This window comes from Ovis aries, chromosome 2 (assembly GCF_016772045.2).
Source record: "Ovis aries strain OAR_USU_Benz2616 breed Rambouillet chromosome 2, ARS-UI_Ramb_v3.0, whole genome shotgun sequence".
NCBI lineage: Eukaryota > Metazoa > Chordata > Mammalia > Artiodactyla > Bovidae > Ovis > Ovis aries.
Window position 1 is genome coordinate 185,399,752 of NC_056055.1, and position 22,515 is coordinate 185,422,266.

The 22,515-nt window shown below is 39.1% G+C and overlaps 1 protein-coding gene and 1 non-coding gene across 6 annotated transcripts in view; both read left to right on the top strand.

Annotated features, from left to right (window-relative positions):
- EPB41L5 (erythrocyte membrane protein band 4.1 like 5) overlaps positions 1 to 22,515 on the top strand; it is a 169,626-nt gene that overhangs the window by 98,856 nt on the left and 48,255 nt on the right. For 3 of the 5 annotated variants that reach the window (XM_004004756.6, XM_012140176.5, XM_012140167.4), the window contains exons 17-18: positions 15,820 to 15,983; positions 21,339 to 21,436. In XM_004004756.6, the coding sequence (XP_004004805.2) occupies positions 15,820 to 15,983; positions 21,339 to 21,436 (262 nt within the window). The remainder of the gene's footprint in view (positions 1 to 15,819; positions 15,984 to 21,338; positions 21,437 to 22,515) is intronic. The other 2 variants (XM_012140185.5, XM_060411184.1) reach the window with 1 other exon arrangement.
- On the top strand, positions 12,413 to 12,549 carry LOC114113460 (U4 spliceosomal RNA). Its single transcript, XR_003588484.1, has one exon. It is a non-coding gene; the product is annotated as a U4 spliceosomal RNA (small nuclear RNA).

A 22,515-nucleotide genomic window follows, 5' to 3' on the forward strand; every position in this document is an offset into this window, starting at 1 on the left:
TATTCATTAATACTGCTTTTTGCATGGTGGTGGTTTAGTCACTAAGTCATGTCCAACTCTTGTGACCCCGTGGACTATAGCCTGCAGACTCCTCCGTCCATGGGATTTTCCAGGCAAAAATCATGGAGTGGGTTGCCATTTCCTTCTTCAAGGGGATCTTCCCTGACCCAGGAATCAAACCCACATCTTCTGCATTGGCAGGCGGATCCTTTACGTCTGAGCCACAAGGGAAGCCCTTTATCTCCAAAAATCAAGGATAATCTTATATGTGATGTATTTATTACACAGAATTTTTTTTCCCCGCTGTGCTGGGGGTCTTTGTTGCAGCACATGGCCTTTTTCTAGTTACAGTGTGCAGGCTCAAAAGTTGTGGCAATCTTAAGTTCCCTGACCAGAAATCAAACCCATGTTCCCTACATTGGAAAGTGGATTCTTAACCATTGGACCACCAAGGAAGTTCCTACACCCAGAGATTTTAACATTATTGTAACTATTAAAGTCCATACTAAGGTTTTTCCAGAAATTTTGATAAATGCCCTTCATAGTTGTTTTCCTGCCTGATACAGGATCCAGTGAGAATTTCTGTTAGTTTCTCATGTTTCATTGCTCATGAGGCTCATTCCTCAGCCTGCTTTGCATTTCATGACATTGACATTTTTTTCAAACTTTTTGTTTTGTATTGCATTATTGCCAACAAAGGTCCGTCTAGTCAAGGCTATGGTTTTTCCAGTAGTCACGTATGGATGTGAGAGTTGGACTGTGAAGAAAGCTGAACACTGAAGAATTGATGCTTTTAAACTGTGGTGTTGGAGAAGACTCTTGAGAGTCCCTTGGACTGCAAGGAGATCCAGCCAGTCCATCCTAAAGGAGATCAGCCCTGGGTGTTCATTGGAAGGACTGATGCCAAAGCTGAAACTCCAATACTTTGGCCACCTCATGCGAAGAGTTGACTCATTGGAAAAGACCCTGATGCTGGGAGGGATTGGGGGCAGGAAGAGAAGGGGACAACAGAGGATGAGATGGCTGGATGGTATCACCAACTCAATGGACGTGAGTCTGAGTGAACTCTGGGAGTTGGTGATGGACAGGGAGTCCTGGCGTGCTGCGATTCATGGGGTCGCAAAGAGTCGGACATGACTGAGCGGCTGAACTGATAGCCAGTTAACAAATAACATTGATGTATTTTTTAAAGAGCCTATGCAGGTTTCTTTGTGGAATACCTTGCAACTTAGATCTGTGAGATTATCTTAGACTCAGGTTAAACATTTTTACTGATATTTCGGTTAAGGCAATGTCCACCAGATTTCTCTATAAAAGTACCTTTTCCCTCTTTAATCTGTGGAGTGTCATTTTAAAACTGAGAGTGGATATCCTATTCCCTGAAGTCTTTGATCTGGGGGGTTTGCATCCGTTGATAATTTTTACCTGAATCAGTAATTGTTTTGGTATTTATAGTATGTTGATTTTCAAGTTCTGTCCTTCTTTCTACAAAGGTGGCATTCCTCTGTAAAAGAGGGCTTCCTCTTTCCTCTCACCTGTCAAGGAAATAATTTGTTACTCGTAGATTTGTGGATTTTTAAGAATATATTATCGTCTACTCCTGTTACTCATTTTGATGTGTGGCTTACTGTAAATTTGGCCTCTGGAAATCTATACATTCTTGCCCTGCCCTGTTACTCATCTTGATGTGTGGATTACTGTAAATTTGGCCTCTGGGAATCTATACATTCTTGCCCTTGCCCTGCCCTGCCCAGAATGAATCTATACATTCTTGTAAATGTAGCTTGTCCAGCCACTGGCCTTTCCCCCCAGGTTGTTAAGGTAAACTTCAGTCAGCTCGTGGAGCTAGACCGCTCCATGCTAAGAGATGCACTTCCCTACATGGGAGATACATTTTTTTATACTCCCAAACTTACAGGTTCATGCATCATGTTTCCTATGAGCTCTCTTAGCACCACACATGATGTGGGGCTGCTGCTGCTGCTGCTAAGTCGTTTCAGTCATGTCCGACTCTGTGCGACCCCATAGACGGCAGCCCACCAGGCTCCCCCATCCCTGGGATTCTCTAGGCAGGAACAGTGGAGTGGGTTGCCATCGCCTTCTCCGTGATGTGGGGCTAGTAGTTGCTAATGCTTAGCGATCCCCGTTCCCCCTTGAAGTAAAATGGAATCATCTGCTTTCACAGGTTCTTTCAGAGCCTTCATTTACTTCATGTGACTTTCTCTGCCCTGATGTCCTGCCCTTGCAGAATGTCCCTTTGGATGTCTTGTCTTGTCTTTTATGGTATGGATAGTGCAATCTGCTCAGAGTCTTTTTATAAGGGCTGCTCAAATCTTTGGAATGTGACATGTATTAAGTTTCCTAGGACTGCTGTTACAGCTGGATGACTGCAGAATTTTGTCTCATGATGCTAGAGGCCAGAAGTTCAAGAGATGAAGGTGCGGGCCAGATGCTTCCTTCTGAGAACGGTGAGATCTGCTCCAGCCTCTTTCCTGGCTGCTGGTGGCTTGCCGGCAGGGTGGACTGCAGAAGTGCCGCCTAGTCTCTGCCTTCATCATCACATGGCCTTCTTGGGTGTATGTCTGTGTCTGTACTTGCCCCTTCATAAGGATGGATGTCTTTTCAAATGGGCTGAACTGAAAGATATCAGTCATGGTGCATGAAGTGCCTGCCTTCCCCTCCAGTATGATCTCAGTTCAGTTCAGTCACTCAGTCATGTCCAGCTCTTTGGGACCCCATGGACTGCAGCACACCAGGCTTCCCTGTCCATCACCAACTCCCAGAGCTTGCTCAAACTCATGTCCAATGAGTCAGTGATGCCACCAACCATCTCGTCCTCTGTTGTCCACTTCTCCTCCTGCCTTCAATCTTTCCCAGCATCAGGGTCTTTTCAAATGAGTCAGTTCTTCACATCAGGTGGCCCAAGTATTGGAGTTTCAGCTTCAGCATCAGTCCTTCCAATGAATATTCAGGACTGATTTCCTTTAGGATGGACTGGTTGGATCTCCCTGCAGTCCAAGGGACTCTCAAGAGTCTTCTCCAACACCACAGTTCAAAAGCATCAGTTCTTTCGGTGCTCAGCTTTCTTTATAGTCCAACTCTCACATCCATACACGACTACTGGTTTTGACTAGATGGACCTTTGTTGGCAAAATAATGTCTCTGCTTTTTAATATGGTGTTGAGGTTGATCATAGCTTTTCTTCCAAGGAACAAGCATCTTTTAGTTTCATGGCTGCAGTCACCATAGGCAATGATTTTGGAGCCCCCCAAAAGAGTCTGGCACTGTTTCCATTGTTTTTCCATCTTTTTGCCATGAAGTGACGTGACTGGATGCCATGATATTAGTTTTGTGAATGTTGAGTTTTAAGCCAACTTTTTCACTCTCTTCTTTGACTTTCATCAAGAGGCTCTTTAGTTCTTTGCTTTTTGCCATAAGGGTGGTATCATCTGTGTATCTGAAGTTATTGATTTTTTTCCCAGTAGTCTTGATTCCAGCTTGTGCTTCATCCACCCTGGCATTTCACATGATGTGCTCTGTATATATGATGCTGAAAGTCCAATACTTTGGCCACCTGATGAGAAGAGCTGACTCATTTGAAAAGACCCTGATGCTGGGAAAGATTGAAGGCAGGAGGAGAAGGGGATGACAGAGGATGAGATGGTTAGGTGGCTTCACCGACTGAATGGACATGAGTTTGAGTAAACTCTGGAAGTTGGTGATGGACAGGGAGGCCAGGCATGCTACAGTCTATGGGATCGCAAAGAGTTGGACACAACTGAATGATTGAACTGAACTGAACTCTGTATATAAGTTAAATAATCAGGGTTACAACATAGAGCCTTGAGGTACTCCTTTCCCGATTTGGAACCAGTCTGTTGTTCCATGTCTAATTTTAACTGTTGCTTCTTGACCTACATATGGATTTCTCAGGAGGCAGATAAGGTGGTCTGGTATTCCCATCTCTTAAAGAATTTTCCAGAGTTTGTTGTGATCCACACAGTCAAAGGCTTTGGCATAGTCAATAAAGCAGAAGTAGATGTTTTTCTGGAAGTCCCTTGCTTTTTCAATGATCCAGTGGATGTTGGCAATTTGATCTCTGGTTCCTCTGCCTTTTCTAAATCCAGCTTGAACATCTGGAAGTTTATGGTTCATGTACTGTTGAAGCCTGTCTTGGAGAATTATGAGCATTACTTTACTAGCGTGTGAGATGAGTGCAATTGTGTGGTAGTTTGAACATTCTTTGGCATTGCTTTTCTTTGGGATTAGAATGAAACCTGACCTTTTCCAGTCCTGTGGCCGCTGCTGAGTTTTCCAAATTTGCTGTCATAGAGAGTGTAGCACTTTCACAGCATCACGTTTTAGGATTTGAAACAGCTCAGCTGGTATTTCATCACCTCCACTAGCTTTGTTCATAGTGATGCTTCCTAAGGTCCACTTGACTTGAGTATGATCTCATCTTGACCTAAGCAGTGTATACCTGGAAATGTATTTCCAAGTAAAATCCCAATCCAAGGTCATGGGCATGAGGACTTCTGCATATGAATTTGGTGTGGGACACAGTTTAACCCATGTTCTTCAGAAATTCCAAAATAATTCAACATTCTTTTAGATATGAACTTCTATTTCATTTCTGATTCATGAAGCTTTTAATCTTATTTTTGAGTACTGAGGACTATTTGTGTCCCTCCAAAATTCATATGTTGAGATCTAGTCCTCAGTGTGATTGTATTTGGAGGTAAGACCTTTGGGAAGTGATTTCATGAAGGTGGATTTAGCCCTGGTGAATGGGATCAGTGCCCTTGTAAAAGAGACCCCAGAGTGCTCCCTCATGTCTTTCTGCCACATGAGGATGCAGCAAACAGATAGTCTCTGAACTAGAAAGAGGGCCCTCACCAAATACTGTATCTGCTGCTAAGTCTTGGCAGCAAGTCTAGAACTAGACTAGAACTGGGAGAAATAAAGTTCTGTTGTTAATAAGCTACCCAGTCTATGATATTTCTGTTAAAGTAGCCTGAACAGGCTAAGACATATGGGTGTAGTTAAAATAAAAAATTTCTATATGTCCATCTTAGGACCACAAGAAATGAACTACCAGTTCTCATGTTCCTTTGCCCCAAAATATTTGTATTCGTATTTTTAAGAATTTACGATGAAAATTTCAAAATTATATATAGGTCCAACATATGGTGAACCACAGCGTTCTCATCAGTCAGCTTCAACAAACTCCTGTATTCTGTCATTTTTGTTTCATCTTTTCCTCCTCATCATCATCATTTCTTCTTTTGATGTTGTTAACCTTATTTAAAAAAGAAAAAAGCCTCACAAGTTGCACTGATTCACATTTAGAAAAGATAACCATTGGAGCAGTACAAAAAGACTTGAAAATGAGCTGAATAGATGGTTTTATATTAATAGATTTTTACAGCTGTTGAAAAGTGCCTTTACTCCCATGGTTTCCAAGTGAGTTTTAACTGAGAAACCCTTCTAATTAAGTTTATCTGGGAATTCCAAATAAAATCTCATAAAAAATTACCATAAAAAACAAAATTCTACCATCTTCTCCACTTTCTGTGTAGCTCATTTGAGTCTGAAATCCTCTGGACTCTGTAGAACACACATTGACGACCACAGTGAAGGACGTTGTTTGAAACTGTACAGCCACGTGGTTGCAGAGATAGGACTGGGACACAGAGGTCTTGACTTGCAAAGAAGCTCTCTTTGTTCTCACTCTCATCAATTTTTGAAAGTTGTTTTTTTTTTTTTTCCTTTCTTATTTGTTTCCCAGACCCAGGGTGATTAAAGCACGGCCTTCATTCCTCTAGGAAAGCATGCAACAGTGGCAGTTTGTTTCCTTCCGCTTAACTCAGTATTAGGTCAACAAAATAAAATGTCTACATCAACCTTTGAGCTTTGCCACAGAAGATAAATTGAAAATCTTATTCTTCAAAAAACTGTTAGAGGGCTTCCTTGATGGCTCAGTGGTAGAGAATCCACCTTCCAATGCAGGAGACGCGGATTCAATCCCTGGTCTGGGAGGATCCCGCATGCCATGGAGCAACTGAGCCCAAGTTCCCCAACCGTTGAGACTGTGCTCTAGAGCCTAGGAACCACAGCTACCGAAGCCCGCTCGCCCTAGAGCCCACGCTCCACAATAAGAGAAGCCACCACCACGAGAAGCCTGTGCACTGCAGCTAGAGGGTTGCCCCCACTCACCATAATTAGAGAAAAGCCTGCACAGCAGCGAAGACCCAGCACAGCCGAATAAATAAAATTATAGAGAACATAACTGTTAGAATACTTGCTTTTCTAGATGAATTCCTTTTTTTTTTTTCCTGTTTGGCTGTACTTCACAGCATGCACGATCTTAGTTCCCTGACCAGGGATGCAACCTGCACGCCTTGCAGTGGAGTCTTAACTGCTGGACGGCCAGGGAAATCCTGGAATTGTTTTTGTATTTCATTTTCCTGTTGTTCATTTCATGGATACAGATACATAGTTGATTTTTGTATATTGATTTTGTATCCTGCAACTTTGTTATTTCAAGTAGAACTAGATTATTTTTACTTTTGAAATCCTAAATTTGACTAGTTCAGTCGCTCAGTTGTGTCCGACTCTTTGCAACCCCATGAATTGCAGCATGCCAGGCCTCCCTGTCCATCACCAACTTCCAGAGTTAACTCAAACTATTATGTCCATTGAGTCGGTGAAGCCATATAACCATTGCATCCTCTGTCATCCCCTTCTCCTCCCCCCAATCCCTCCCAGCATCAGAGTCTTTTCCAATGAGTCAACTCTTTGCATGAAGTTGCCAAGGTACTGGAGTTTCAGCTTTAGCATCATTCCTTCCAAAGAATACTCAGGACTGATCTCCTTTAGGATGGACTGGTTGGATCTCCTTGCAGTCCAAGGGACTCTCAAGAGTCCTCTCCAACACCACAGTTCAAAATCATCAATTCTTCAGTGCTCAGCCTTCTTCACAGTCCAACTCACATCCATACATGACCACTGGAGAAACCATAGCCTTAACTAGATGGACCTTTGTTGGCAAAGCAATGTCTCTGCTTTTCAATATGCTATCTAGGTTGGTCATAACTTGCCTTCCAAGGAGAAAGCGTCTTTTAATTTCATGGCTGCAGTCACCATCTGCAGTGATTTTGGAGCCCCCCAAAATAAAGTCTGACACTGTTTTCACTGTTTCCCTATCTATTTCCCATGAAGTGATGGGACCAGATGCCATGATCTTCGTTTTCTGAATGTTGAGCTTTAAGCCAACTTTTTCACTCTCCTCTTTCACTTTCATCAAGAGGCTTTTAGCTCCTCTTCACTTTCTGCCATAAGGGTGGTGTCATCTGCATATCTGAGGTTATTGATATTTCTCCCGACAATCTTGATTCCAGCTTGTGCTTCTTCCAGCCCAGCATTTCTCATGATGTACTCTGCATAGAAGTTAAATAAACAGGGTGACAATATGCAGCCTTGACGTACTCCTTTTCCTATTTGGAACCAGTCTGTTGTTCCATGTCCAGTTCTAACTGTTGCTTCCTGACCTACGTATAGGTTTCTCAAGAGGCAGGTCAGGTGGTCTGGTATTCCAGTCTCTTTAAGAATTTTCCACAGTTCATTGTGATCCACATAGTCAAAGGCTTTGGCATAGTCAATAAAGCAGAAATAGATGCTTTTCTGGAGCTCTTGCTTTTTTCATTGATCCAGCAGATGTTGGCAATTTGATCTCTAGTTCCTCTTGACTAAGGTTTTTATATATTCAAAAATACTTGTACACATTATAAAATTCATTTATTGTGACGTCCTTGGTGGTCCATTGATTAAGGATCTGCCTGCTAAGGCAGGGAACACAAGTTTGATTTCTGGTCCTCAAGGGTTCCATGTGCTGTGAGGCTACTAAGCTCATGCACCTCAACTGTTGAACCTGTGCCCTAGAGCCTGTGAATCACAACTATTCAACCCTGAGCGCAGTAGAGCCTGCGCTCCACAACATAAGCTGCCGCAATGAGGAGCCCATGTACCTCTGCTAGAGAGTGACCCTTGCTTTCTGCGATTAGAGAAAGCTCGAGAGCAACCACAAAGACCCAACATGGCCAAAAAATAAAATATAAAAATTCATTTATGGTAAATGTACAAGTCCATGATTTTTAGAAATGTATGGAATTGTACAATCACACAATCTAGAACATTTTCATGATCTCCAAAAGTTCAGTCTTTATAAATTTTACTTTCCTAGACATTTTATATGAATGAAATTATATAGTATACAAGGTTTTATGTCTGGTTTTCTCCTAGAATAATGTTTTTCAGATTTATCCATGTATTCTAGTGAGCCCCGTTCAGTTGTTGATTAATAATGCATTTTATGGATATACGGTGTTTTGTTTTTACACTCACCAATTGTTGGAAATTTGCATTGTTTCCATGTTCTGGCTGTCAATAGTGTTATAAGCATTCCTATTGTAGTGTGGACATAAAATGTCATTTCTCTTGAATAGACTCCTAGGAGGAAAATTGCTGGGTTGTATGGTGAATTTATATTTTAACTTTTCAAGAAATTGAGAAACGTTTTTCCAGAGAGGAAATGCTTGAATGTTCCAGGTCTTCACATCCTAGCCAACATTTGTTATTTTCTATCTTTTTAGTTACAGCTGTTTAAGAGAGTAAATAGTGGCATTTCCTTGTTTTGATTTGCATTTTCCAGAGGGCTACTGATGCTTAGCATCTTTTCATGTGCTTGTCAGCTGTTAATCAGTTGTCTTTGCAGGAATGTCTATTTGAACCTTTTGCTCATTTTTATATGTTATTTATCTTTTTTATATTAAGAGTTCTTTGTATATGTTGGATACCAGTTCCTTATGAGATACATGATTTGCAAAATTTTTCTCTTCATCTGTGACATCTCTCTTCATTTCAATCAAGAGTGTTTTTTTGAAGCTCAAGCAAAGTCCAGCTTCCCTTTTTTTTTTTTTAATGGGTGGTACCTTTAGTATCATATGAGAACATTTTGCCAACCTCAAATCACAAAGATATTTTCCTCCTGTGTTTTCTTCAGATATTTATAGTTTCAGCTCTTAACATTTCAGTATGTTATCCATGTTGATTTAATTTTTGTGTCGTGTGAGGTAAGGGTCTAAATTCATATTTTTGCATATATTTTTAGTTGTCTTGACACCAGTTGTTGAATGCCTATTCTTTTATCCATTGATTTGTCTTGGAAAAAATCAACCATAAGTATTATGAATTCCAAACTCTCAATTTCATTCTGTTGATTTACATATCTATTTTAAAATTTTTTATTTATTTTTGGCTGTGCTGGGTCTTCATTGCTGCGCAGGGTTTCACTAGTTGTGGTGAGCAGGGGCTCTTCTTTACTATGGTGCTTGGGTTTCTCATAGTGGCTTCTCTTGTGGAGCATGGGTTCTAGGGCACGTGGGCTTCAGTAGTTGAGTACATGGGCCCAGTAGTTGTGGTTCCCAGGCTCTAGACACAGGCTCAATAGTTGTGCAGGGGCTGAGTTGCTCTGTGGCATGTGGGATCTTCCCAGACAAGGGATCAACCCATGTCTCCTGTGTTGGCAGGAGGATTCTTCACCACTGAGCCACCAGGGAACCCCCTACATAGCTATTTTTGTGCCAGTATCACACTGTCTTAATTACTGTGGTTTTATAGCAAGTTACAGTATGTATTCTCCAACTTTCTTCTTTTCCAGAATGCACTTGGCTGTTCTAGCTCCTGAATTTTCACGTTTTTTCATCTAAAAGAAAGTGTCTTTCTGTTTATTTAGATATCCTTTATTTATTATAGTTTTAAGTGTATAAGCTCTGCATGTGTGTTCAGCCACTTAAGTCATGTTCAGCTTTTTCGACCTAATGGACCATAGCCTGCCAGGTTCCTCTGTCTATGGAGTTCTCCAGGCAAGAATACTGGAGTGGGTTGCCATGCTTTTCTCCAGGGAATCTTCCCGACCCAGGGATTGAACCCAAGTCTCTTGTGTTTCCTGTATTGGCACGAGGGTTCTTTACCACAAGCGCCATGTGGGAAGCCCAAGCTCTGCATATCCTTTATTAAATTTATTCCTGTTTTTATTCTTTTGATGTTGTTGTGAACAGACTTATTTTAATCTCAGTTTTCTATTGTTCATTGCTAGTGTATAGGCATAATTGAATTTTGCATGTTGATCTTGTGTCCTGCCTCCTTGCTGAACTTATTACTTTCCAGGAGCATTTTGTGGATTCCATTGACTTTTCTACATATAGGATTCTGTCATCTGCACATAAAAACCTCTTCCTTTGTATCTCTTTCTTTTTAGTTTGGGCCCTTAATTTACTCTTTTTTTTTCTTACTGCACCTTTTAAAACCTGTGTACTGTTGAATAGAAGTGATAAGAGTGGAATCTTTGTCTAGTTTCTGACTTATAGGGGAAATAACTTGGTCATTCATCGTTCAGTGTAATGTTGTGCTGTGCTGTGCTTAGTTGTGACCCCATAAACTGTAGCCCACCAGGCTTCTCTGTCCATGGAACTCTCCAGGCAAGAATACTGGGGTGGGTTGTCATGCCCTCGTCCAGGGGATCTTCCCAACCCAGGGATCGAACCCAGGCCTCCTGCATTGCAGGTGGATTCTTTACCGTCTGAGCCACCAGGGAAGCCCCAGTGTAATGTTAGCTGTTGATTTTTTGTGTGTGTATTTCCTTTTATCAGATTGAAGATATTCTCATCTATTCTTAGTTTGTTGAGAGTTTTACCATTAGTGTTGTTGGGTTTTGTCACACGCTTTTTCTGTATCTATTGAGATGATCATGTGGTTTGTTTTTATTAATAAGTAATATTACATTAATTGATTTTGGAATGTTAAACCAACTTTGCATTCCTGTGGAAAGTCCCAGTTGATCATGGTGGACAGTCCTTTTTATTCCTTGCTTGATTTCTTGTTGTATGTTTGGTATTGCTCCACTGTCAGGATAATAATGGGCTCATAGAATGACTTGGAGAATGTTGCCTTTCCTCTATTTGTAAGATAGTTTGTTGATGGTTAGAATTATTTCTTCTTTTAAATATTTGATAGAATTTTTCAGGAGGTTCTCTGGGTCTGAGCTTCTCTTTGTTTGAAGATTTTTAATTGCTAGTTAATTTCTATTCTTTTCTGCATCTATTCAGACTTTCTGTTTTCCTGGAATGAGCTGTGATGGTTTGTGGCTTTCGAGGAATTTTTGCATATCATCTAAGTTGTTGAATTTATTGGCATATAACTCATAATATTCCCTTATATCTTGTTAATGTTTGTAGTATCTGTAGTGGTGTCACTCTTCCCATTCCTGATATTGTATATACATATTCTTATTTTTCTTTTTATCAGTCTAGCTACAAGTTATTAATACATAAATCAATTATTACATTGAGCTCAAAGAACTAGTTCTCAGTTTAATTCATTTTCTGTATTATTTTTCCTTTTATCTTTATTATTTCCTGCCTTCCTCTTCCTTTGCATTTAATATGCTCTTTTTCTAATTTATCAAGGTATAAACTGAGGTCATTGATTTGAAAACTTTGTTCTAATGTAGATGTTTGATATTATAAATATTCCTCTAATGATTATTTTAGTGGAATCTTGCAAATATAGATGTGTTACGCTTTTGCTTTCATTAGTTTAAAATTCTTTTCTCATTTTCCTTTTCATATCTTTTTTGATCCAGTGGTTATTTAGAAGTACATTTATAGTTTCCAAATACTTGGCGATTTTCCAAGGAACTTTCTGTTTTGATTTATAATTTATGTTCCAGTCAAAGAACATACATACTTTGTATGATTTGAGTCCTTTTGAATTTATTAACTCTTGTTTTATGGCCCAGAATATGACCTATGTTAGTGATTATTCTGTATGCCCTTGAGAAGATCATGTGTTTTGATGTTTTGGGTAGAGTATTTTCTAAATGTCAGTCAGGTAAAGTTGATGGTTAATGATGTTCACGTCCACTATATCCTTGCTGATTTTCTGTTCTATCACTTATTGAAAGAAGGGTGTTGAAATCTCCAACCATAATTGATTTGCTCATTACTCTTTGCAGTTCTTTCAGTTTTGGCCCCATGCATTTTAAAATGCCACCATTAAGTAAATAAATATTTAGGATTTTTGTGTTCTCTTGATTAAATGACCCCTTTATCCTTACGAAGTGATCATCTTCATTTTAAGTACTATTCTTTGCTCTTAACTCTACTTTGATATCAGTATGTCCACTGTAGCTTTCTTTTGACTAGTGTTAGCATAGTATATCTTTTTCTGTCCTTTTTTATCTTTGTTAATTTGTTTCTTCATAGTTAAATTGTTTCATGTAGGCACCACATAACTGGGTTTTGCTTTTTAAATTTTAACTGATAGTCTCTGCATTTGAAAATTGGTATGCTTCATCTTTGCACAGTGGCAGTGTAGTCACTGAGGTTTATATGAGGCACAGTTATTGTTAATTGAAAACTTTTCCCAATCCTCTGCCATGATGACTTGAAATGAGTTGACACTGGAAATTTTTTAAAAGTATCAAATTATTGACTATACTGGGTCTTAGTTGAGGCATGTTGGCTCTTTAATGGGCATGTGGCATCTTAGGTCCCTGATCAGGGGTTGAGCCCAGCTACCCTGCCTTAGGAACTCAGAGTCTTAGCCACTGGACCACTAGGGAAGTCCTGACATTGGCAATTTTTGACAGTCTCTGCAGAGATTGAGTTTTTCTTTTAATGGTATGTTTATACTGTTTCCTTTTAATGTGATTATTGGTATGGTTGAGTCTGTCATCCTGCTGTTTGTGTTCTGTTTGTCCCATATATTTCTTGTTTCCATCTTCTTTTTTCATTAATTTTTTAAAAATTTCATTTATGACCTTTTCTTATTCCTTAGCTGTAACTCTTTGGTGTTTTTTTTTTAACTTTAATGGTTACTTTAGCATTAATCAGTCAACTTTCAAGGACTGTTATACTGTTTCATGTGTAGTATAACAGCTTTACAGTAGCGTGCTTCTATTTCTCCTCTCCCAGCCTTTTTACTGTCATTTGTCAAACATTTTTCTTCTATGTGTGTTTTAGACCCTATAATACATTGTTCATTTTACTTCTGTCTGTATGTCTTCCTTTAATATTTTTTCAGTGCTGGTCTTTTGGTCATGAATTCCTATTGTCTGTCTTCTTTTTTAAGATATAATTCACATTGTTTACCCATTCAGAGCCAACAATTCAGTGTTTTTAGCACTTTCATAGAATTGCACAACCTTTATTACAATTTTACTTTAGAATATTTTGCCCCTCACTAAAAAAAAAAAAAAAAAACAAACACCCACTTAGTATTCTTGCCTGGGAAATCCTATGGACAGAGGAACCTGGCAGCCTACAGTCCATGGGGTTGCAAAAGAGTCGAACACAACTTGTCGACTAAACAACAAAAAAGAAACCCCGTACCCACTATCAGTTGTTCTTCTCCACACTCACTCACCCTTTTGGTAAGGGAGGGATCCTCTACCCTAAATACTATTAGATGGCCCAACATACAATGCCCAGCCCTGATAGCAGTTTATTAAACACGTATACTCATGTCTCTAAGGAGGACGAAACCTCACAACAATGGGGATACATCATGTCTCTCTCAGGAGCAAAGTGAACAAACATGGGCTTTTTTGGGAGGCAGGCTTTATAGGAATGTGAGAATGAGTTGACCCTTGTTTCCCACTAGGGGATATGATTGGCTTGTGTGAATAATTTCACAGGCTGGCAGAGAAATGAAACTTACTTGATTAAGAATCTGGTAGGATGCAGCTGGTACAGTTTTTTGGAATCCTTTTCACTGGGAGGGCATATTTGATGAGAGTTGGGAAACTCATGGTTGGGCCTTGGGGGCCCATGAGGCTCAAGGATATCAAGACAGCCTTCTTATGGAATCCTAATTTCAGACCTTAAATAACAGCAGTTAATCTCCATTCCTCTCTAGCTTCTGACAACCACTGATCTACTTTCTGTGTCTGTGAACTTGTTTATTCTGGACATTTCATATAAATGGCCTCATATGATATGTGGTATTTTGTGTCTGACTTTTTTCCCTTAACATTGTATTTTCAAGGGTCATAGCATGTTTCAGTACTTGACTCCTTTTCTTGCTGATTATTATGCCATTCTGTGGACAGATCACATTTTATTTATCCATTCCTCAGTTAATGGGCATTTCCACTTTTTTGGCTATTATGAATAGTGATTCCATGAACATTTGGGTACACATCTCTGAGTGTATGTTTTCACTTTTCTTTGGTGTATATATAGGTTTTCCTTTGTTTTTGAAAGCTTTTTAACTGGATATAAAGTTTGGATTGGTAGGCTTTCATTCTTTACAAGTCTTTGAGACACTCCTCCACTGTCCGCTAATTTGCATTATTCCTGATAAGAAATCTGCTTTCCTCCTTATCTTATTCTATTGAATGTACAGTGTTTTGGCTGCTTTTAAATTTTTCTTTTCATCATTGGTTTTAAGCAGTATGGTTGCAATGTGCTTTGGTGTAGTTTTCTTCATGTTTTTTTGTGTTTAGAGTTTCCTGAAATTCTTGAATCTGTGGGTTTATAGTTTTCATCCGATTTGTAAACATCAGTCATTTTTTTTCTTCAAATACCTTTTCTCCCCTTCCCCCACCACCCTGGGACTCCATCCAGTCGGTTATTCATACAGTTGGTTGCTTGAAGTTGGCCCACAAAGAAGAACTGACATTCTTTTCATTTAGGGGGGAATCCTTTTTCCCTGTGTGTTTTATTTTGGATAGTTTCTATTAAATTCAGTATCTTTTTAAAAATCTAATCTGCTGTCCACCTCACCCAATATATTTTCCATCTAAGATATTGTGGTTTTCATCTCTAGAAGCTTGGTTTGAGTCTTTTTTGTATGTTCTAATTTCTGCTTAGCTTTTTGAGCATATGAAATACAGCTATAATAAATGTTTTTAGTGTCTTTCTCTGCTAATCCTAACATGTTGATTCCTGTTGATTGATTTTTCTCTTTAGTATAGATGTCTTTTTCTGCCTGTTAGCGTTTCTAATAATCTCTGACTAGATACGTGACATTTTGAAATTTACGTTGTTGGATGCTGGATCATTTTGTATTCCTTTCAGTCTTGAGATTTGTTTTAGAATGCAGTTAAATTACTTGGAAACACTTTGATCCTTTTAGCTCTTTCTTTTATGATGTGTTAAGTGGATTTGTCACCAGGCTGTCTGGATAAATCATTCTCTACTCCTGAGGCAGAATCTTTTTCATACTCAGTACCCTTGTTATGTGTTTTGATAGTCTCTAAAGAAGGACACTGTGGCCCAGCCTGAGTGCCACTAATTCTTTCTGAAGCCACATGTTCCCTGATGAGCACCCTACTGCATCTTGAGAGGAGCCTTCTGCACACCTCCAGGATTCTCTCCTGCCTGGTACCCTGGCCAGGGAACTTCAGCTGTCCTGGTCTCCCTGGACTGTCAGCCACAGGACGTCTCTGAATTACGGCATGGAGGTTCTCTTAAAACAAGGACTCCTCATTGTTTTCTGAATCTCAATTTCTGCCTTTTTGTTGTCTGATGTCTAATATCTTGAGAATTGTTTATATTCCCCTTAGGTTATTTCAGTTGGGAAGCTAAATTCAGCCCCTTCTCCAATTTGGATGGACGAGAATCTGCCTAAAGGTTTTGACAGATGAATAAACCACTTGGCATAAATGACTTTTTTTCTGACAGATTTTTATTAGTGTTTTAAATTCTTTCCATGATAAATGTCTTGGTCTAAGAATGTTTTCTGTTACCTTCACAGCTTGCCTCTGAGGATTGATTTGCTAGATAGTCCAGACTTACTGGAAACAACCGCTAATGACATAGCTGGGGCACCTGACACCATGGACACCCCCCAAGCCCCAGGTGAAGTGAGCACAGCCACCAGGCAGGCTGGGTTAGAGGGACCTGAAGGTGAGCGCAGGAGTAAGTAAATGTTCTGTGTGAAATCAGTGACATTAGTCTGCGTCTTTTGAAATGAGCTGTTTGTCAGTCACTTCAAGAGTATTTTATGCAGCAGCAGTTGAATTTGAAATGTTAATGTAGAATAGACATTAAACATAATTTAAACATAAAACATAATTTAATGTTATGCCTTCTTGCCTTTTTGGCCTAAGGATCCATTGAAATGTTTAAGATCACATAGTTGATACCATTAAACATTTGTGTCATTTATAAGTCATTAAACATTTTTGAATTTTCAAATTTGCTTTTTGTTTCTTGAGTGAAAATTAAGAGAAAAATGTTTCCTTAGAGATTATCTAGGGCACAGGATTGAACAAATGTTTGGACATTCCATTAGTGTATAGGAAATATTTTGTTATTAATGAGAGCTGTTGTTGCCCAGACCCACAAAAATAAATAGTCAAGAAAGAATGCTGCTCTCCTTAACTTTTTAAAAGGTTAAAAGGAAATAAGAAGTTGCACATATTTCTATCTGTTTGTGAGTTTGGTTTGATATTAAAACATAACTGTCTTTAAACAAAAGCTTTCTGTTGAATTTCAGTGTAAGTGTGAGCATTTAAAAGCAGCTTATGTTTACATGGCTCTTGGCAATGTTGATTTCTTTTTCTAAAATTAAGCACCATCTTTTAAACAACTTATAGGAAATTGCCAATGAGTATGCTGTTCTCTCTGAAGAGTGTAAAATACAGCAATGGGATTTAGTAATTTAGAAAGACATGATAAAAAATTTCACAGTGCTTCTGGTTCATAGAACATGCTGAATTACTGCTGATAGTGGGCTTCCCTGGTGGCTCAGAGGTTAAAGCATCTGCCTGCAATGCAGGAGACCTGGGTTCTATCCCTGGGTCAGGAAGATCCCCTGGAGAAGGAAATGGCAACTCACTCCAGTATTCTTGCCTGGAGAATCCCATGGACAGAGGAGCCTGGTAGGCTACAGTCCACGGGGTCACAAAGAGTTGGATATGACTGAATGACTTTACTTTCACTTTCAGTTGGTTTAAAAAATCTGTTCTTTTGTTCCTGAAGTAACCACTACAAATGCATTGTTAAACAAATGTTCTGGCATGTTATATGTTATGTTTTTATTGACATCTACCATATTTAAATTGTTATTCTGAGTCTGAGGTCTGGGAAACATAAATTCAATTCAGTTCAGTTCAGTTCAGTCGCTCAGTCATGTCCTACTCTTCGCGACCCCTGAATCGCAGCACGCCAGGCCTCCCTGTCCATCACCAACTCCCAGAGTTCACTCAAACTCACGTCCATCAAGTCGGTGATGCCATCCAGCCATCTCATCCTCTGTTGTCCCCTTCTCCTCCTGCCCCCAGTCCCTCCCAGCATCAGAGTCTTTTCCAGTGAGTCAACTCTTCGCATAAGGTGGCCAAAGTACTGGAGTTTCAGCTTTGACATCATTCCTTCCAAAGAAATCCCAGGACTGATCTCCTTTAGGATGGACTGGTTGGATCTCCTTGCAGTCCAAGGGACTCTCAAGAGTCTTCTCCAACACCACAGTTCAAAAGCATCAATTCTTCAGCACTCAGCTTTCTTCACAGTCCAACTCTCACATCCATACATGACCACAGGAAAAACCATAGCCTTGACTAGATGGACCTTTGTTGGCAAAGTAATGTCTCTGCTTTTCAATATGCTCTCTAGGTTGGTCATAACTTTCCTTCCAAGGAGTAAGCATCTTTTAATTTCATGGCTGCAGTCACCAACTGCAGTGATTTTGGAGCCCCCAAAAATAAAGTCCAACACTGTTTCTACTGTTTCCCCATCTATTTCCCATGAAGTGATGAAACCAGATGCCATGATCTTCATTTTCTGAATGTTGAGCTTTAAGCCAACGTTTTCACTCTCCACTTTCACTTTTATCAAGAGGCTTTTTAGTTCCTCTTCACTTTCTGCCATAAGGGTGGTGTCAAACATAAATTAGCTTTGATTTATTCATAATTTCAGAATGATGTTTTAATTTGATTTTTTAAAAGTAATAGTTATCGGGTTAAGACAACATCTCTGTTACTCAGAGCACCTTGTTTTATTATACTTTGCAAATATTGTGCTTTTTTGCAAAATGACAGTTTGTGGCAACCCTGCATTGTCAGATAATGGGTAGCATTTTTTAGCAATAAAGTATTTTTTAACTGAAGTATGCACATTATTTTTTTAAACATAATGCTGCTGCTACTGCTAATGTGCTTCAGTTGTGTCCGACTCTGTGCGACCCCATAGACGGCAGCCCACCAGACTCCCCCATCCCTGGGATTCTCCAGGCAAGAACACTGATGCTACTGCATGTTTAATAAGTAGACTACAATATAGTATAAACATAACTTACATGCACTGGGAAACCAGGCAATTCACATGACTCACTTCACTGTGGTGATCCAGAGCTGAACCCACAGTATCTCCAAGGAATGCCAGTATTTCTCATGTACTTTTCTTTGCAGCAATTGTTTTTGGTTATTTTCCAGTTTTCACAGCCTTGCTCTGGACTCTATCTCTTGTTAGAAATAGTCACTCTTTGTCACTAGAAAGATGTGATATGTAACAGATAGAGTCCATCAGTGTTTAGATTCAGCCAGAAGCAAGACTAGCTTAATGTGAAGTATTTTTAGGATTAAAATAAAAAGTCTGTTTTATAGAATGGCAACATTAATTCTATTTTCATTTTATGTCTGTCCATTGTATGTATTAAAAGATGCTTAAAATTTTAATTTAATTAATTTGGAAGAAAAGCTGTGACAAACTGAGATAGCATATTAAAAAACTGAGACATTACTTTGCTGACAGGGGTCTGTCTAGTCAAAGCTATGAATTTTCCAGTAGTCATGTATAGATGTGAGAGTTGGACTGTAAAGAAGACTGAACACCAGAAAATTGATGCTTTTGAGCTGTGGTTTTGGAGAAGACTCTTGAGAATCCCTAGGACTGCAGGTAGATCAAATCAGTCAATCCTAAAGGAAATCAATCCTGACCATTCATTAGAAGGACTGATGCTAAAGTTGAAGCTCCAACACTTTGGCCATCTGATGCAAAGAGTGAACTCCTTAGAAAAGACTCTGATGCTGGGAAAGATTGAAGGCAGGAAGAGAAGGGGACAATAGAGGATGAGATGGTTCGATGGCAACACTGAGTCAATGAACATGAGTTTGAGCAAGCTCCGGAAGATGGTGAAGGACAGAGAAGCCTGGTGTGCTGCAGTCCGTGGGGTCACAAAGAGTTGGACATGAGTAAGCAACTGAACAACAACAGTTGTCTGGATTTGAAAAGTGTTTAAAATTCTTTGAGCACTGCAGTAGTGTTGTATGAACAAACAATGTTTATTTAGTACACACTTTCTAGGAGATTATATTGATTTTGAGGAATTTGGTAAAACAAACTAAGGATGCTTAGAAAGGACAAGACCAAGTGAGACTTAATAGCTTCAAATATTCAGAAGCCTTTTATATCAGGGAATTTATGTCACCTTAAGAAGGTGAATCTTGAATCAGCAGTTTGAAAATATAGCAAAGCCAAACTGAAATGAGTTTAGGGGAGAATCTTTTAAACTGTTCTTGCCATATATCAGAAATAGATATCTTACAGTGGGTGGGCCCCCCATTACAGAAACTATTCAAGCAGAACTTAAATACTGTTGGAAGTTATGACAGAAGAAATTCTTGAATCATGTAGGGGTTTCATTAGTAAGACTTATCCAGTTGAGACTCAATACATTTACTCAGTGTCAATCAATGAAGCTAGAGCATTTTGATATTAAGAATTAAGGTCTTATACCAAGATACGAATCTTGGTGTCCAATTTATTCTGTATTTTCTTTCGGTGATGGTGTCAAAACCCTGATTGACTTAGGTAAATAGTTAATACATAGTAATTTTAAAAAGAAAAGCATTTATCCTACAGTCTCAGGATATTTCTCAGCCAAACAGAAATAGCAGAATAAGCTTTATTTTAACCAGTTCTCCCTCACCAGCACAAGCCAGCAGTATTAATTTAATAGCATAAGCTAAAATGTTGTGGTCCCAGCATCATCATGTTAAAATTTAGTGTCAAATCATTTGAAGCATAAGAAAAACAAGAGGTGGCAATTGAGTAAGAAAATGAATATGGAAGATTTTGAGATTAATGTTGAATTAGTGATTCTCAGTTTTGATTGTACATTAAAATCACCTAGAGGGTTTTAAAAACTACAAGTGCCACTCACAGCTGGTGCACCGGGGCAACCCTGAGGGATGGGATGGGGAGGGAAGTGGATGGGGGGTTCAGGGTGGGGGACACATGTACACCCATGGCTGATTCATGTCAATGTATGGGAAAAAACACTACAGTATTGTAAAATAATTAGCCTTCAATTAAAATGAATTAATTTAAAAAATAATAAAAACTACTAGTGCCATAAAACTACCTTCAGAAATCTGATATTGTTATTCTAGGGTCAGCTCTGGGAATCAGTATATCTTAAAAGTTACCAATCTGATTCTAATGTGTAGCCAAGGGACAGACTTACAGAGTTAATTGATGAACACTTTAGAAGATCTCTCTGACTGAGAGGAAATGACTTCATAGTTTTCCCTCCTTTCTTCTCCTTGATTGCTTAGAAATTATTAAGCATTCAGTAGCTTTTTTGGTTATGTGGACAATGTAGAAATTCAAATTTCTACCAAATTGATTCCTGCACAGTAAGAACAACTAACAGTTGTTAGTTGAAATAGAATTCATTGTATTTAATGTATCATCTTTTCAGTGGTTGGAGGATTTTACTTGTATTGTACAGCCTGGTTGCAGGTAGTGAAGATAAGATGCTGTCCTGCATCACGCCTGACTGATGTCACCAGTATGTGATAGGTTGAGTCAGTGAGTTAATAAATGTGTGTTCTTCATCAGTTTAGTTTTAGGCCCCATACAGTCAGGAAACAAGGAGAAGAAATGGCTAGGTGCTAAGGTTTGCAGGAGGAGCGTGTGTTGTGCTTAGGAAGGAAGGGTGGTATCACAGGTGCTCTGTGCCTTTTCTTTGAATCTCTTAGCTGGTGAGCTTTCTTAACCCCTTGTGCCATGGAGGGTCTACATCGAGTGGCATTGTTGGAGCAGAGTAGATACAGGAAATGTTCCTGTTTAGGTTAACTCTTATTTAAATCAGTGGTGAGTTTCCTGGTTATAGAAGGAATGTCTAGTCCAAGGTAATCTGGATTATTACCTTTTATTGATGGTAACTGGTATTGAGGGGAGGCAGTGAAGAAAGCCTGAGTCTGTATACTTACAAGCTGTAACAGCATGGCAGCCTAAGTGGCTATTTTCCTTTTTTTTTTTCCCCTCCAGCATTCATAGATTCCTCAGAGAAGCTCAAACACCTTGAAATGGAAAGCAGTCCTGTGCCAGCTCCTCACCCCAACGTGGATGTTAATATTAACAACCAGGTATTCAGCGATCTCTTTCACATGCCTGTCATACAGCCCCAGACTTCCCAGAAATGTTTTCCATCCAAAGCTAATACTTTTTCTTTTCTTTCACTGGGAAATCTATCTGTGCTGAACTCTTAAAACTTGTTATATAATTTTAAAAGGTGAAATTTGTGGATATTTAGGAGGAAACTTGGACAGCAACGTTAAGAATTATAAGGTCATCTCATGTTTTTCCTTTAGATTCAGCCTATCCCTTCTCTAATTACGTTCAGTGAGTCTTGATTTAGTTGAAAAAATTAATTGAAAGACTTTTAAATTGTAAACATATTTGTTGGAAGGGAACTGCTCTGTAATAACTGAGGATGAGACGCTAAAGCATCATCCCTCATACCCTTCACCATCCTGTCCTCTTGGAGTCTTTAGGCATGTGGTGGGGTGACATACCAGTTAAACCAGTTAAACCTCAATTAACTATTTGACTGTAATTAAATTTTTTTTTTATTTCTACATTAAGTAACTTATAGCAGTAACTAAAGTGGGAATAGGATAAAAATAATTGTCCCCAATAATGGAAGAGTGGATTTTAGGTAATAATCTGGAGACAGCCTTTTATTTTTTACTTATATCTAGGCAATAGATAACAAAGACTTGCTGAATGAATTTTGTTTTGGCTTGATTTTAAAGAGGAAAAAGGAACATCTGACTTGCAGTTCTCTTTCATCCTTGGATAACTAGCTGGACTTCTTCAGAGACCAGTATGGAGCACAGAGTGACTTTCTTCTTTCCTTCATAGTCATTGTTATAACTGTCCTTTAGAATATGTCTTTTTTTTTTTATCCTATTACATTTTTCATTGAAATGTATTTGAGAAGCTGATTGAATTTCAGAAAGCCTTTCCATTTTTGACCCCTCAGTAATTCTCAATTATATGGCCTCTTTCCTTCACATTGTCAGTTTTTCTACTGTCTTTGTAAGGTAGGGGAATGCAGGGTCAAAGTCAGAGGGTTAACTGAAAGCTGTCAGTGAAAGCTTAGGTGGTTGGCAGTTTGACAGAAATTTAGTGGAGGCCTGGAGTGATCCTGAAGAAGATTGAA